Source organism: Montipora foliosa, chromosome 13 (genome assembly GCF_036669935.1).
Source record: "Montipora foliosa isolate CH-2021 chromosome 13, ASM3666993v2, whole genome shotgun sequence".
Classification (NCBI taxonomy): domain Eukaryota; kingdom Metazoa; phylum Cnidaria; class Anthozoa; order Scleractinia; family Acroporidae; genus Montipora; species Montipora foliosa.
Window position 1 is genome coordinate 32,893,517 of NC_090881.1, and position 14,129 is coordinate 32,907,645.

The window sequence follows — 14,129 nt, forward strand, 5'->3', positions numbered from 1 at the left end:
CGAACGGAGCGCTTTTTTCAGTTATAAGTTATAAATTTCAACCGTGACAGTGCGACGTTGAGCGCGTAGAAAGGCTTTTTGCAAACCAGTTTGCCATGTTCATTTTCAAAAAAACAAAGCAGAAAAAATAAACAAGTTATTCACCGGCTTAGGTCAGTCCGTAAAGAGAAAAACTGTGCCCTCAGCCTTGAGTACATCCCTTGGCCTGCGGCCTCGGGCCGTACTCAAGACCTCGGGCACAGTTTTTCCCTATACGGACTTCCCAGCCGGTGAATAACACATATAAAATTATGTGGGTTATTGACCAAGCTTGTTCGGTCAAGATGGCTGGATATAGGCCAAGTTATTTTTTTGCATGTTTATGGACCGAGAGGAAGTCGAGGTCCATAAACACGCAAAAAAAGGGACGTACATGTATACAAAACATGGACCACCCCTGTGGGCCCGGTCCCGTCCACCCCTGTGGACCACCCCTCATTTTGTGAGAAAAATCTTTAAGAGAGAGAGAGAGAGAGAGAGAGAGGGAAGTGGTCCGTGCACTTATCTGGACAATTTCAGCACTTGTCTCAGTCTTATAGACACCTGAAAAATTCAGATGGAATCCATGACCCCTGCGCTGTGAGGACGGTTGAATGCACTGGTCAATTTTTTGGGCTCGTTTGTTCCGGTGAAGGACTCGATAAATTAAATGAATGTATATTTGAAGTGCAGGTTATAGATGAATCCCTTTGGAGCCACCAATTTGAAATCGATGTTATAAAGGTGTCTATAAGAGGCAATTGCTTAAAACAGTAGCCCATAACTATAAGCAAACAACAGCCCTATATTCCTGTTAAGAATGAGAGCAGCAACTTGATGTCATAACCGGGTGTTTTTTTTTTGTTTTGTTTTTTTTTTGCAGAAAAGGTAGTCTGTATAGATCGTAGTCTATACAGATGTTAAATGCCGTGACATAGATCGTAGTCATGGGCTCCAGCTTAAATTGTCCAGATAAGTGCAAGTATTGCTTCTCTCTTTCGTCCGCAGAATTCTCTGCTTGAAACTTTATAAAATAAGGGGTGGTCCATGGACTGGGTCCATGAAGGGGTCCATGGACCCGGTCCACAGGGGTGTTCCATGGACCTGGGGTCCATGTTTTGTATACGTCCCAAAAAAACAACGAGGCCAATATCCAGCCATCTTGACCAAACAAGCTTGGTCAATAAAGGATTTATTATATGACTTAAAGAACACCAAAAATGATCTTTGATCTTGCGGGACTAAGCGAGAAATCCCGAGCGGGCAGGATAGCTCCATGTTGCCCGCTCGGTTAGCAAATCACAGCGCGTGATTTGGTTCATCTTGCCCACTCACGGAGCTAGTCATATAATAATTATATTTATTTATTATGGCACTGAGAGCCATCCCAAGGAACTCAAAAGGAGGGGGACTGGAACTAAACAAACTACCAAGTAGGCAGTAAGAATAGCTCTAGCATTTTTCATTCATCCTAATTCATTCTAAAGTTAGGGAAGCAGTGCGGCAAGCGCTTGGGTCGCTTGGCTTAAGATCCGGAAATCCCGGGTTCAAGACCCACTCTAATCAATAGTTGAATTTGATTCTTGTAGTCCCTGGTTCAACTTCTCTGATGCACTTGTAAATAACCAACTGGTTTGCCGCTGGACATTTGGGATTCTTAACAGTTGTTGTTGTTGGTCTGTTCTTTTGCTCTGACATTGTTTCATTGGCCCTGAAAGCCCCTACGGGCAGGGAGTGGTCAATTAACTATATGTACTGTATGCAAAGTTTCTCCTATCTAGAGGCTATCCTTGATTACAAAAGAAGAGAGGGCTACACTTCCCTAATCTCTGCCCCCCCCCCCCCCCACCCCCACCCCTATCCCCTTCCAAAAAAATTTAAAAAATCATTACCACGATTCCAATGCAAGTTAGATTTTCTCCATAAGCCTGAGCTGTCTGAAATCTTGGAACCACATTATCAGCTGAGGAAGGACCTGCCGAAATGAACAAAACTTAGTGATCACAAATCAGTACTGATTCTTATCACATTACGGTATTTTTAAAATACACTCAACAAGATAATTTCATCCTTGATTCTACATTATACGGGTGGGAGTATTTTTTAAAAGTTTTCCCAATCTATACTTATTTCTGTAGAATCAATTAAGTTACTACTAGTAACCAAACACTTCCTACTGACTGAGTGGCAAAAACAAAAATTAGGCTAAAAGGAGTTTTCCTTTGACAGGCACATGTACAAAAAACTGCAAAATCAAAAATAAAATGTAATATAAAAATAATAAAAGATTCCCTGGATATACATGTCAGTTCTTCGCAACTGGGAAGAATACTTCTAACCCTGAATACAGTTTAAGTACATAGATAGATGTTTCCTCAACAATCGAATGAGGAAAAATCTGTTGAGTGTATTATAAAGTAACAACCTTCTCAAACAACTCAGAATAATTAACAATTATTCGCCGAAGGCGAAGAATTGTTTTAGTATAAATACACAGGTGATTATTTCAAAAAAGAGAAAAAAAAAAGATTTCAATGCGAAATCATCTTCACTTACAGTGGCAAAACGACTACTGGCAGCCATTTTGTCCGTCGAGGTGATTATTGGCTGATAATCCGAGATAGGGAGCCAATGAGAGCGCGCGATTTTGTATAATCACCTGTGTATTTATACTAATGATTATTATTACTACATGTACATGTAGATACTTGTGAGTCCTCCAAAATTAATGGACTTGAATAAAGTACTTATTAATCATTAAATTTTGTTCTGATTTGAACTTGAGATCATGCAATTTTCTATGCTAAAAATAATAAAATTTATTATTAAATTCTCAACCTCGAATGATGCAATTCTAGCTTTCTCAATGGTTCACTGGATCTCGGTTATCAGCCATTATACCTGAGTTTCACCTTATATGGAAATGAATGCAGCAAATGTCGCCCAGCATAAAATCACTTTCCGGTTGTTTCTTAAACTTAAATAAAATAATTATTTAGCAAAACCAAAGGTTGAGAATTAATAAAACAATAATAATTATTCCATTCGCCCTTGTTGGATACGAGAGTGGTAAAAGCCAACTTAGCACACTATTTTCATTGTTAGCTACCATCTGGTATCCAATGCAGGCTCGTGGAATAATTGTAAATTATTTGTCCTGTTCAGATTTCCATTTAACCTAAGATAGAGATAGAGTTTCGAGTCGAGACTGTCAACTTACATTTGCACGGTACAGTTTAACGCTATTACCTTTACCCTTACCATAAATGTCAAAATTGGGCGTGCACTTCTGGACATAATTGCTGGCATGATGCTCTCAACCAAAATAAGAATAATAATAAAAAGACAGGGATACCTTAAGAACACTTACAAGATTTAGAACCATTATCCATTAAGTCCATCATCCAGGGAAACCACTGAGTTGATCCTGGTCTAAAAACAGTGACCTAATTTTCAGTGAAAGCTGGTATTTAACACAAATAATGTTAAGGAATGGAGGATGCTTCAAACATTATTTTCTGACATTAATTTTGTTGAGTGATATTTTAGCATAAAATTTAAGTTAATCTTGGCAAGCAATAACTTCTGGACCCCAGTTCATAATGGTTTTTCCCTTCAATCAGGTGACTTTCTTTTTTGGCACAACCTGTGCTTGCATTTAATTTGCATCTAGTCTTGACTAATCTGCCAATTCCAAGTTTTGCTTGTACAGTACATCTTGAGGTTACATGTAGTTGACCTCTGAGCTTTCAATGTTTCAGTAATGAAGCCCTTTGCCTTTTCTTGGCACAAATGTTGATGAGTACTACACCTTTCCTTTGAACAACTCACCATTGGTCCATCAATGGAAAAATAAATTAAAGCAATATTTGAATTTAAGGGAAAAAAGCAATGTCGATAATCCCTTACATTCTGCAAGTGGTATCAATAAGCATTAATGTTACATGTATATTACAATACAATGCATAATAATAATAATATTATTATTATAATATATAATTAAAATTATTTTTCTATTAATAATTACTATTAATATCACAATAACAATGGGAAGTGACGATGCAATGTTTACCCAATCCCCTACAGTATGTCACTGTTCTGTGAAGATGAGGTCCAAAGCTCTGGTTGAAACACTGAGGGCACAAGATAAAATTTACCTGTATTTTACAATTCCTCCACCCCATACTCTTTGTCCTTCATGCCTGTTATCAGTGAAACAATACCCTCAAGTCTTAGCAACAAAACCATATTTCATGGACATGTACTACTTTTTACAAACTTTAACCCATTACATGTATAAACTCCTGGGAAAGATAATTGATAGATTTTAGTCTGTCTAAGACAATTTTACCCATCAATTGGGGTGGTTCAGGCATATACTGTATGTGATCAGGGTGGGGTTTGGTTTGTATATAGCATAAGCAACCATAACTGTTATTATTATGATTGCCTATCATGTGGTTTGTTCAATGAACACACCACCATGTGTCGGGCAATGCATCAGTGTTGGCTGTTTGTTGGAAAGCCGTCAGCCAATGTGTTGGTCATAAATTTTGTCTGTAGTTGACGCATCGACCAACATGTTGCTTGGTTTCATGACCATTACCAATAATAATCACTATATTTTTCCACCTCTTTTGATGCTAGGCAAAAAAACTGTATTTCTTAAGAAATGATGGTTCTTTGTAAAAAATGGTCTACTCCAAATGTGATGATTTTGAAGGCCTTTTTTGCGCTATACAAACACAGTTCTCAAAAAAGAAGGAGAATGATCATGAACATGTTTTGCTGTGTACTATCATCCACAGCTTTAAATGACATTTATTTCATATTATTTCAAGAGAAAGGAAATAATTACCGGTATCCAAAAGCAAGTACTGTCTCTTGCTTAAAGAAGAAAACCAAAACTGCTATATGGAAAAGAACTGTCTTATGTAGTATGATAAACAAATTACAGTACTTCGTGGTTGGTTTGCTCTTACAGGGTTCGTGCTACTCCTTAAAGTCCTTGAAAAGCCCTGGACTTAAATTTTGGACTTCAAGGGTGCTTGAAAAGCCCTTGAAAAAAAGGATTTTGTGGAAAACTGCTTGAAAACTCCTTGAATTGTTGCTTGGATGAAGTCCCTCACTTATTCGGTTTTATCCTTGCAACTTGTGAACAAAAATCATATATGCTTACCAGCCATAAAGTAATCTACAAGTAAATTTCTTATTGGTTATTTATATGTGAAAGAGATAAAACTTTCAAGTTATAGTTTGCATAAATCCTTTCTATCTCTGAATGATGCGGTTTGGATAGTTCAGGACAACTGCTTTAAATACAAACCATCCTGTGGGATTCTGAAGAATGCCTTGTTCATTCTGGACAGTTTTGTAAATGATCTCTGGTTCAACTTGCACATCTGGTGGCTGTTGTATCAGATATTCAGGAAGCAATAACATAACCATGTACAAAAGTTATATTTATATTTATTAATTTTATTATAAGTGTTGTGTTCCAAATTTGCAATTTATGAACCAGGGGGAATGTTCAGCAGTCATGCAATAAGCCCTAGTTTTTTCTTCTCCTGGCTTTAATAAGGTAGTGATGTAACCGTGACTTTTTCATGGCAAATGTTTTTTTTTGGTTTTTTAAACAGCTCGAGAGCTCTCTCTAATCTACGAAGTAGAATTCTGTGTGGGTCCTAAGTTAGTTAAATTTTCACAACAATAACAAATTATTACATGTACATGTAATTGATCTACAATTAAATTTAAATTGATTGGCAGACACTTTCAAAAAATTAATGGAAGTAACATGTACTTGTTAGAAGTTTATATAATTATATAATGGAAAATGGTACTGTGGCATCAGTGTGAATGGAAATTAATGTGGCTTTCTAAAGCTACAAGTGTTATATACATTACCGCTTTCATTACATACATGTATCCATTGCCGGATTACCACTACATGTAGTTGCACTAGTGGCAATTACCTTGATTAAAAGTTAAAAAAAAAATGTTTACTGGAGGATACCCTTCTTCAAGAGTTTTCCTTTAACAGACCTGCTGGCTTGCATGGGCTTGGATCACCTCTTTTTCTTTGATCTGGGAAACTATCTAGAAGAAGAAAGAAACAAAAAGTTGTCAAATAAACCACACTGTTTTTTATTCTGGAAATCTTCCCCTTATCCGAAACATATGTGCATGATTGTCTTGAAATTAGGAGTGTTTGAAGGGTGTTCATAAATACACTGTATCTACCTTTTGCCTATTAAGTTCCTGTTGACATTCAAATTCCTTCAACTTCTTGTCCACCTCTTCTTTGTAGCTAAAACCAAAGGAAGGTGATACATTGTATTACTCCTCCAATAACCAACAATAATAATACTATTAGCTTGTTCAGGAAGAAATGCTTTAGTTTTGAAAACAACAATTTGCTTCCCATAACTGTTGCAATGTTTTGTTTTTTCTTGGCAAGTTCTGACAAGACTCTTTTTATGCAGGGCAAAGAATCTAGCAAAGCATCATGGAACCCTGACAACTAAATTTTACTAAATTTCAATTTGGTACAAAAGTTAGCTACTGGGAAGCCAAGATTTCAAAAATTTCAGAGCTTTGAGCTTCCTAAAACATCTCTTAGAGCACAGCCTTGTTATGCTTTTTATCTTCACTTTTTGGGTGTGGAGACTAACAGCACTTTCCATTTGACAGATCTGACTGGCCAGGCCGGGCATTTGGAAGGACAAACTCTACAATGCCTTCAAATTAATACACTTCGAGGATGACATACATGTAATTATGCTCCTCCAGAAGAATGCAGGGGATAATAATAGTGTTCCTTCAAATTGTTGCATTTTCTTTGCAAACTGATGGGTCTGGCTGGCCAGTTCTAACAAAAGGAAAGTGCCCCAAACTAAAGTTTGGTTACTACGCTAATCTATCAGTCTCAATTTTCTGCAATTTGGCCCTTTTTTCAATTTGAGCTTCAACAGCCACAACTCATTGGTTGAGATCAATTTTTGCCAAAAGTCTAAAATAGAACAATTTAATTTTTACACTGTTTGCATGATGTCAATGATTTATGCAAGCATCATTGATCACACTTTAATTTGTCTTATTGACATACATGTATTGAATTACGACTTTAAGTGAGAAAGGCATTCAAACTTTACAAGAACATATAAGTCTTAATTAGCAATGTCACTTTTAAGCCTTTTGTTTCTGACAATCATTGAAGTAGTTGGCATCAAAAGCCAATAATAATTTTCTTTGCTGGAAAATACATGTCTGTTAACAAGCCCATACATGTTTTGCAAATTTGGAAGGAACAGTCTTCAAAGATGATCTGGTATGTGCAGCTCAAAAAAAAAATGAGCTAATTAAGAAAATTAATGTCAAATATTCAATGCAAATGTTTCTTGTCTCATGGACAAGAAAATGATGGCCATAATATATTGGTAATTAATGGGAGCCAAAATAGGAGCAAAGGTTCCCCTTGAGTAACCTGTTCAACTGACTTCATGACTTCTCACTTGGAGAAGTCAGCTACTTTTTACCGCTAACTTGATGCAATTAAGGATACTTGTAATGTAGACTCTATTCAACCTAAGATTAAAGAGCTACTACAGCTGTATGATCAAAAAATCACTTTTTTTCTTCAGATTTTGAAACCGCATTTTTTCAATGCCTGACTGGCAAAATTTTGAGCTTTGATTTTTATCCAAGTCTGTTTACTTTGAGCGTAAGTTTTGGATTTCACGGTCCGCCATTATTCACTTTCAAAACTGACCCATTGGATCTCAGAGGGTTGGATCTAGGGAAAAGCAACGTCATTTTACTCACTAGCTTAAAATGTCAGCATCTAAATGCAGCTTATTATATGTCTAAAACACGAGTTTAACAGTCTGAAAGCACGAAACTCCCATGTTGCATATTAAGTCAGCTGCGTAAACATGCACGATTCTTAAACCTGTGAGTCTTTGACGTCATTTTCTCCTCAATCCAGCTCTCTCAATATTTTAAAATTGGTAATGGCAGACCATTAAATTGGAAAATTCCAGTTAAATTAATAAACAGGGTCTTTTTTTAATTGAGGCTCAAAAGTTGAGTCAGTTAGAGTTTATTTAAAATAGTTTGGAAATAAAAAAAAAGAGAATATGATTTTTTTGATCACAGCTGTAGCACTTTAAAATTCATTTTGACAACGTCAACAGTCGATTACTCAGGTCAAACCAGTCATCAACTTCAAAATTGTATTGAAAGTACTGTACATTGTTGCAAATACAAATATCAAAAAACAATCCAGTGGGGGTCAATATTTTGAAAATTCAAAGGGAAAATTAAAAACCAAAATATTCACATCATCAAACTTCTTTGCAGTTCAAACCAAGCTACAATAATGAACCCAACGATTTTGTTCACCTTGAACCCATTTGACACCTCAAACACCCCCAGTTGATGAGTAAAATCATCTGGCGTTAGACAAAGTAAGTCTGTCTAGTCTCACTCCCAGGGGTCAATGGGTTAAATTTCTGCATGACCTGCTTCAAAAAATTAAGCCCTGGTTTCTTACAAATTTGTTTTTCAATATTTCGCGATAATGACCAGAGATTTTCCTGAAGTGCCCCAAAAGAAACTTGGTAAGATGATACGTCTTAGACTAACAAACAAACAAACCTGCTAAAAGTTTTCTGATCAACAAGAAACTTTCCTTTAAGGCTTTTATCTGCACCATTTTCCCACCAGAATGTATGAAGATTTTTTCTGTGACTCTCACTAGAAATCAAGAATCAGATAAATAGATAATGTACATGTACAAAGCGCCTTTGTTCCTTCAAGCACCGTTTTCATGAATAATTTACTTTTCCAATGGGCACTTCCTTGACTTTCTAAATACCCTGATTACCTCCTGAGTACTTTCTTGTACAGTGATTTGATTTCACTCCAATTATTTTTGACAGGTCGCTTAATGTTCCATTTTGCTTTGTTATGAAGGCTGGATAACAACACAACTAATTTTTTGACATCTCATCACAATTTCAAACTGAAATTGAGGCTCAACCATTTGAAAATGCATTTCAGAGTTGACTGAGGCAAAAGACAGGACTTGCTACAGGGCCAGGTTGGGATGTCACATCATCTAGAAAGGGCTGCCTTTTTTAAGTTTTTGTGTTCTGCAACATCCTAAAATGCAAGAGGGGTAAAGCAAAAAAGCACAGAAAGCAACAGACTATAGGTGAATTTTAAAGCTTGGCTTCTTGTCAAGTAATTCTATTACAGCCTGAAATGAAATTACAACTCAGCTTGCAACAAATCCCCCAAGCACTCACTCAGGTAATGCTCGGATGCACAGTAAAGACAACAGACACAAAATTGGGTGTAAATGAGGAGGTAGGGAATGTACTGGCAAAGTGCGGATAATACCCACTGCCTGCATGGACCACAAGATGAGGGGTCTCGCCACCTAGCCGAGGTGGTGCCTCATGCCTGTATTGAAAGGCAGGCATACAGTACCGTGCAAAAGTAAGTTGACAGTGTCTTTCGAGTCTCGATTCTCGACTCGATCGATAGTTGCTGACATAATGCCCTGGCGCCAAGTTTAACCAGTCCAGTGATGTAATTCCCATTAAGTACTAGGCTACATGTAAGTAAGTTACAAGCAGCTGATACAATGTACATGTATTCAAGGTAAACACGAAAAGAACCAGAAAGTAAAACAGGGTGGAGGGAGGGATTAAATTGCTGAAAAAAAACAAAAAAACTTGAGCTTTCTGAGTCAAGCTTAAGCCAAGACGACTCACATGGTGAGACTGATCAAAAGAGCCAAATAAGGTTAACAATCTATCATGTGATGTGAAGTCACAGCAGTCCTTCCCACGCTCCACTCAGTATTTGCTTTACCGGCATTATCCTCTATTCTATTCTAAAATATCAATTATTATTAACTTCAACAAGAATGACTCTGGCAGAAATTTTAAATTAAGCAAAACCAAATAACACCCTACATAAACTACATGTACACATGTACATGTACAAAGAACCTGACAGCTACAGACTGTACATGTACAAGAATGCACTTTAAACAAAGTTCACTTATAAAATGAACTATTACTACCCTGTGCTCAAAAATTTACCTTGCAAAATGTTCAAAAACTCCTCCAAACTTGATAGTTACATCTCTATCGGTTACATGTTTATTAGCATTCTCGTGGCAAAAGTGACACCAAAACCTTGAACCTGGTTCCAGTTCTCCATCTTCAACAGTCGGTCTCTTCAGAAACTTCCTTGCTTCATCAACCTTACAAACGACATGCACAGCAATCATTTTAACAAGTTTCTATTGTCACCTCGTCTACAAATGAGTGACACTATGTAAGTCAAACAATTAATTTTGATCAATAATAATAATACTTCTTATTGTTACATGTATTGTTGGACAACACTTCTAGGATTTTTAGAATCAAATGGTAGTCTAAGAGCTACAATGTACAAGACTAGTATCTCTTGCCCATTCATTTTTTGTGATGTTTTGCATGTACATTCTACCAAAAAAAATAATTACCAGGGGCCTGTTTCTCGAAAGTCCCGAAACTTTACGGGCCATTTTCAGATGTCACAATTCTCAAGAACAAAGAGGATTTAAGTCGTCAAACTTCATAGTCAGCTTGCTTTTTGTTATCTTGAAGACATGTTAAAAGATGGGCTTTCCTCAACAAGCGGTTGACATGTTCATAAATCACTTTTTGAATCTGAAAAGCTTTGAGAAACGGGCTCCAGGCCCCAGTTGTTCAAACGATGGATAGCGCCCTTTTTGTTACCGAAGCCAAAATCAGAACTTCTTCGCAAGTCCACTTGCTACAGAGCCATATCTCTATGGAATTCTCTTGAGAATCATACACGTTCTATCGCAAGCAGAAGCTTGTTTAAAAAAACGCTCAAACGTATGAATTTCATGTAAATAGCTTCTATATATGTAAATAGTACATTTTAACTTCTTAAATACACGACCACATCAGCTCCGCTGTAATTTTTATCATGTTTAAATAAATGTTGTTGTTGTTGTTGTTGTTGATGAAATACTATCCAGCAGATGAACACTTGCAAACCTAAATGAGTTATCCAGTGGATAGTGATTTATCCGGCTGATAGCGCTATCCATTGTTTGAACAACTGGGGCTAGTAATCAAGTGAAGCTATGATCCTCGCAGTTATGAACACAATTTTTGCAATTGCGTAAAGAAGCCTGAACAATTCAGGACTGCAACCGGGTTTGAACCCATGACCTTGCGATACCGGCACGATGCTCTAACCAACTGAGCTATGAAGCCAATGACGTTGGGAGCTAGTCGTTTTGTGGGTTCTAATGTTCCTGTGAGGAATGAATCAATGATGAAAATAATGATATATGAAATGGATCATATATATGAACTGCGGATATGAAATCAAGTGAAGCTATGATCCTCGCAGTTATGAACACAATTTTTGTAATTGCGTAAAGAAGCCTGAAAAATTCAGGACTTCAACAGGGTTTGAACCCGTGACTTCACGATACCAGTGTGACGCTCTAACCAACTGTACTATGAAGCCACTGGTTGTGGAAATTGGGGCAAGAGGATAAACAAAGGATTACTGAAAAATAAACTGTACTTTACATGTGTAACCCTAACCCTACCACAGACCTACAATGTCATGTAAGCACCCCTACCCTCACTCCCCGAATAGATAAGCAGCTTTCGATGCCATTACATTCAACTGATCACTCAAAAGACAACCCCAACCAACCTATCTAAAATTCACCAAACCACCTGTTACACTGGCTAACATAAGGAGGTTATATAGAAAGCGTTCCGTAAGCCTCTTGCCCCAATTTCTGCAATCCACATTACATGTGCAAAGATCTCGGCCTCGTCCCATTAGCTTCCTAACCCGGAGTTTCCCTAACTTTGAATCAAACGAAAAGCACCTTAAGTTATATTTTTTTTCTAGGTTACATTTCCGCAGTATATTTCACTGGAGCATGTGCAGTCCATTTGGGCAAAATCTGCAGCCTTGCCTAGGGCCGTTTTTCGAAAGTACCGAAACTGTACGGGCCATTTTCAGGGCGTTATCTAAAGAACAGAGAGGATTTATGAAGTCAAACGTCACAGTCAGTTTGCATTTTGTTACCTTGAAAACATGTTAAAAAATCCAGTTTCCTGAACAAGCCGTTGGCAGGTTCACAAATGAAGTTTTCGGGTCGACTTTCGAGAAACGGGTCCCACGATACAATACAATTCATTAAAGACAGTTCTAAGCTGCCAAAACTGTTACCTTTCTTCCGAACTTTGTCAATAACTTACTAAGCAACGCCTTATGCTTTCTTGAATATATATGCTTTCTCCCTTTATCGTGATTCAAGCGACAAAGGCTACAAAACAAAAACTGTCCTTTCACTTCGAATTCATCGGTCTCATCCGCCATTTTGTACATTTCCCATCAACCCTTTCGACCTTCTCCACACTCTCACCTCCATCTGAGACAAGACCAGACACACACGGTTCTTACCTTACGTTTATGCCTATTGCTCGTACAAAAAAAAAAACAAAACAAAACAAAAAACTAGCATGATAATTTTTTTTGGTAGAGTAGGTATCGAAAAGCCAAAAAATTTGCGCATGCGCTGACAGAATGTTTGAAAAACAGACATAAACACAGCTTTATTTCATCTCCAATTTCCGAAAACTACAGGGGCTAATATCTTCGAGACATTACATTTACAGCGAAAATACATAGCATATACAGATACCTACTAAATACAAAATATTTAAAGATACATTCATTAAAAAGAAAAGCCGCAGTACAAAATGCGGCCCTGGATTCTCTTTTAAAACCAGTAAACTCATGGGTACGGATAAAATCAGGTAGCGCATTCCGCAACTTAGCTGATACGTAAGAAAAAAAGAGAACTAAGACCATAACTGGTTGTTCCAGGTTTATTGAGGGACAGAATGTAATTCCGCGAAGATCATGCGTGAGCAGGGGACGGGAGAGAAAACGTATCTTTCATATAAGCAGAAAACCCCTTCTTTTAAAAAAAAAAACCAAAACAAAAAAAGCATATTTTTATCACGTAACACGAGGAAATTTTGAATGCGCTTATTGCATAGAGATGTAGAGCTTGACTTTCGTAGGACGAGGACAGGTAATCTGCAAATATAAATATCGGTATTCTCTTATTTACATTACTTTGACACGAGAATTACAGCGAAATGAAAGCACAACTTTGTGGCGAATTTTTTATGATAAAAACTTGTTCACAAACAGCACACACCAGGCCTACTGCTGAGTACCTGGCTAGAAATCATTTCCTCTGGCTGCGCTTCAGCCATTCGATGAGAGCCAGTCTCGTGCTTCTTAAGTTGTCTCGCTCATGCCCAAAAAGAATTCTGGGAAATTCTGCAATTCCATGACAAGGGAACACTCCCGATTCTCATTTCATAGTTTTTTTCATAAGTGTCGGGCCACCCAGTCCTACCAGCAAAATACCGCATCGATTGAAGGTTTTAGCTTTCAAAACTTGCCCAGATTGTGTGAGTAGGTCCTGGAATTCGTCCACAGAAAGGCCAGAGAGACAACTTCACTCGTAAACCGCCATGTTTTAGGCGTTCCAGTCTGCATGAAACCATCTCTCGCCTCTGTCTGAGACAAGACCAGACACACACGGTTCTTACGTTACGTTTATGCCTATAAAATCAACTGAAATGTCAATTGCTGGTAAGAAAAAAAAAAAAAAAAACCAGCATGTTAATTTTTTTTGGTAGGCTAGGTATCGAAGAGCCAAAACATTTGCGCATGCGCTGACGGAATGTTTGAACAAGAGAGAAAAACGCAGTACCTCCAGACACCGGCGCTGGAGCGTCGTACCAAACGAGTCATCCCGGGATTTCGGCCCGTGCGATCGCTTTTGGACGCAGTTGGCCCTTCGCTGCTTTCTGCTACCGACCTTGCCTCCCGGTACGGCATTGAGGGAGAGATATGTCGGCCCCTAAACCATATGTGACAAATCCCACGCCTACTCACAGCTCCAAACCGCCCTTGTCAATATAGCGTAAGAATTAGATGGCTTATATATTGAAGGGAAAAGTCATTTT

General features: G+C 37.7%; 2 protein-coding genes across 2 annotated transcripts in view; both read right to left on the reverse strand.

Moving 5' to 3' along the window:
• The window catches only part of LOC137983095 (centrosomal AT-AC splicing factor-like), a 17,447-nt gene extending 4,973 nt beyond the window's left edge, over positions 1-12,474 (reverse strand). Inside the window, exons 1-9 of the mRNA XM_068830280.1 lie at positions 12,310-12,474; positions 10,134-10,297; positions 8,677-8,775; positions 6,262-6,328; positions 6,064-6,117; positions 5,345-5,427; positions 4,176-4,220; positions 3,389-3,450; positions 1,911-1,993 (exon numbers count right to left, since the gene is read on the reverse strand). Of these exons, the coding sequence (XP_068686381.1) occupies positions 1,911-1,993; positions 3,389-3,450; positions 4,176-4,220; positions 5,345-5,427; positions 6,064-6,117; positions 6,262-6,328; positions 8,677-8,775; positions 10,134-10,297; positions 12,310-12,468 (816 nt within the window). The 5' untranslated portion in view covers positions 12,469-12,474. The remainder of the gene's footprint in view (positions 1-1,910; positions 1,994-3,388; positions 3,451-4,175; positions 4,221-5,344; positions 5,428-6,063; positions 6,118-6,261; positions 6,329-8,676; positions 8,776-10,133; positions 10,298-12,309) is intronic.
• LOC137983340 (FMR1-interacting protein NUFIP1-like) overlaps positions 1-14,129 on the reverse strand; it is a 200,645-nt gene that overhangs the window by 83,809 nt on the left and 102,707 nt on the right. The gene's annotated exons all lie outside the window — the stretch shown is intronic.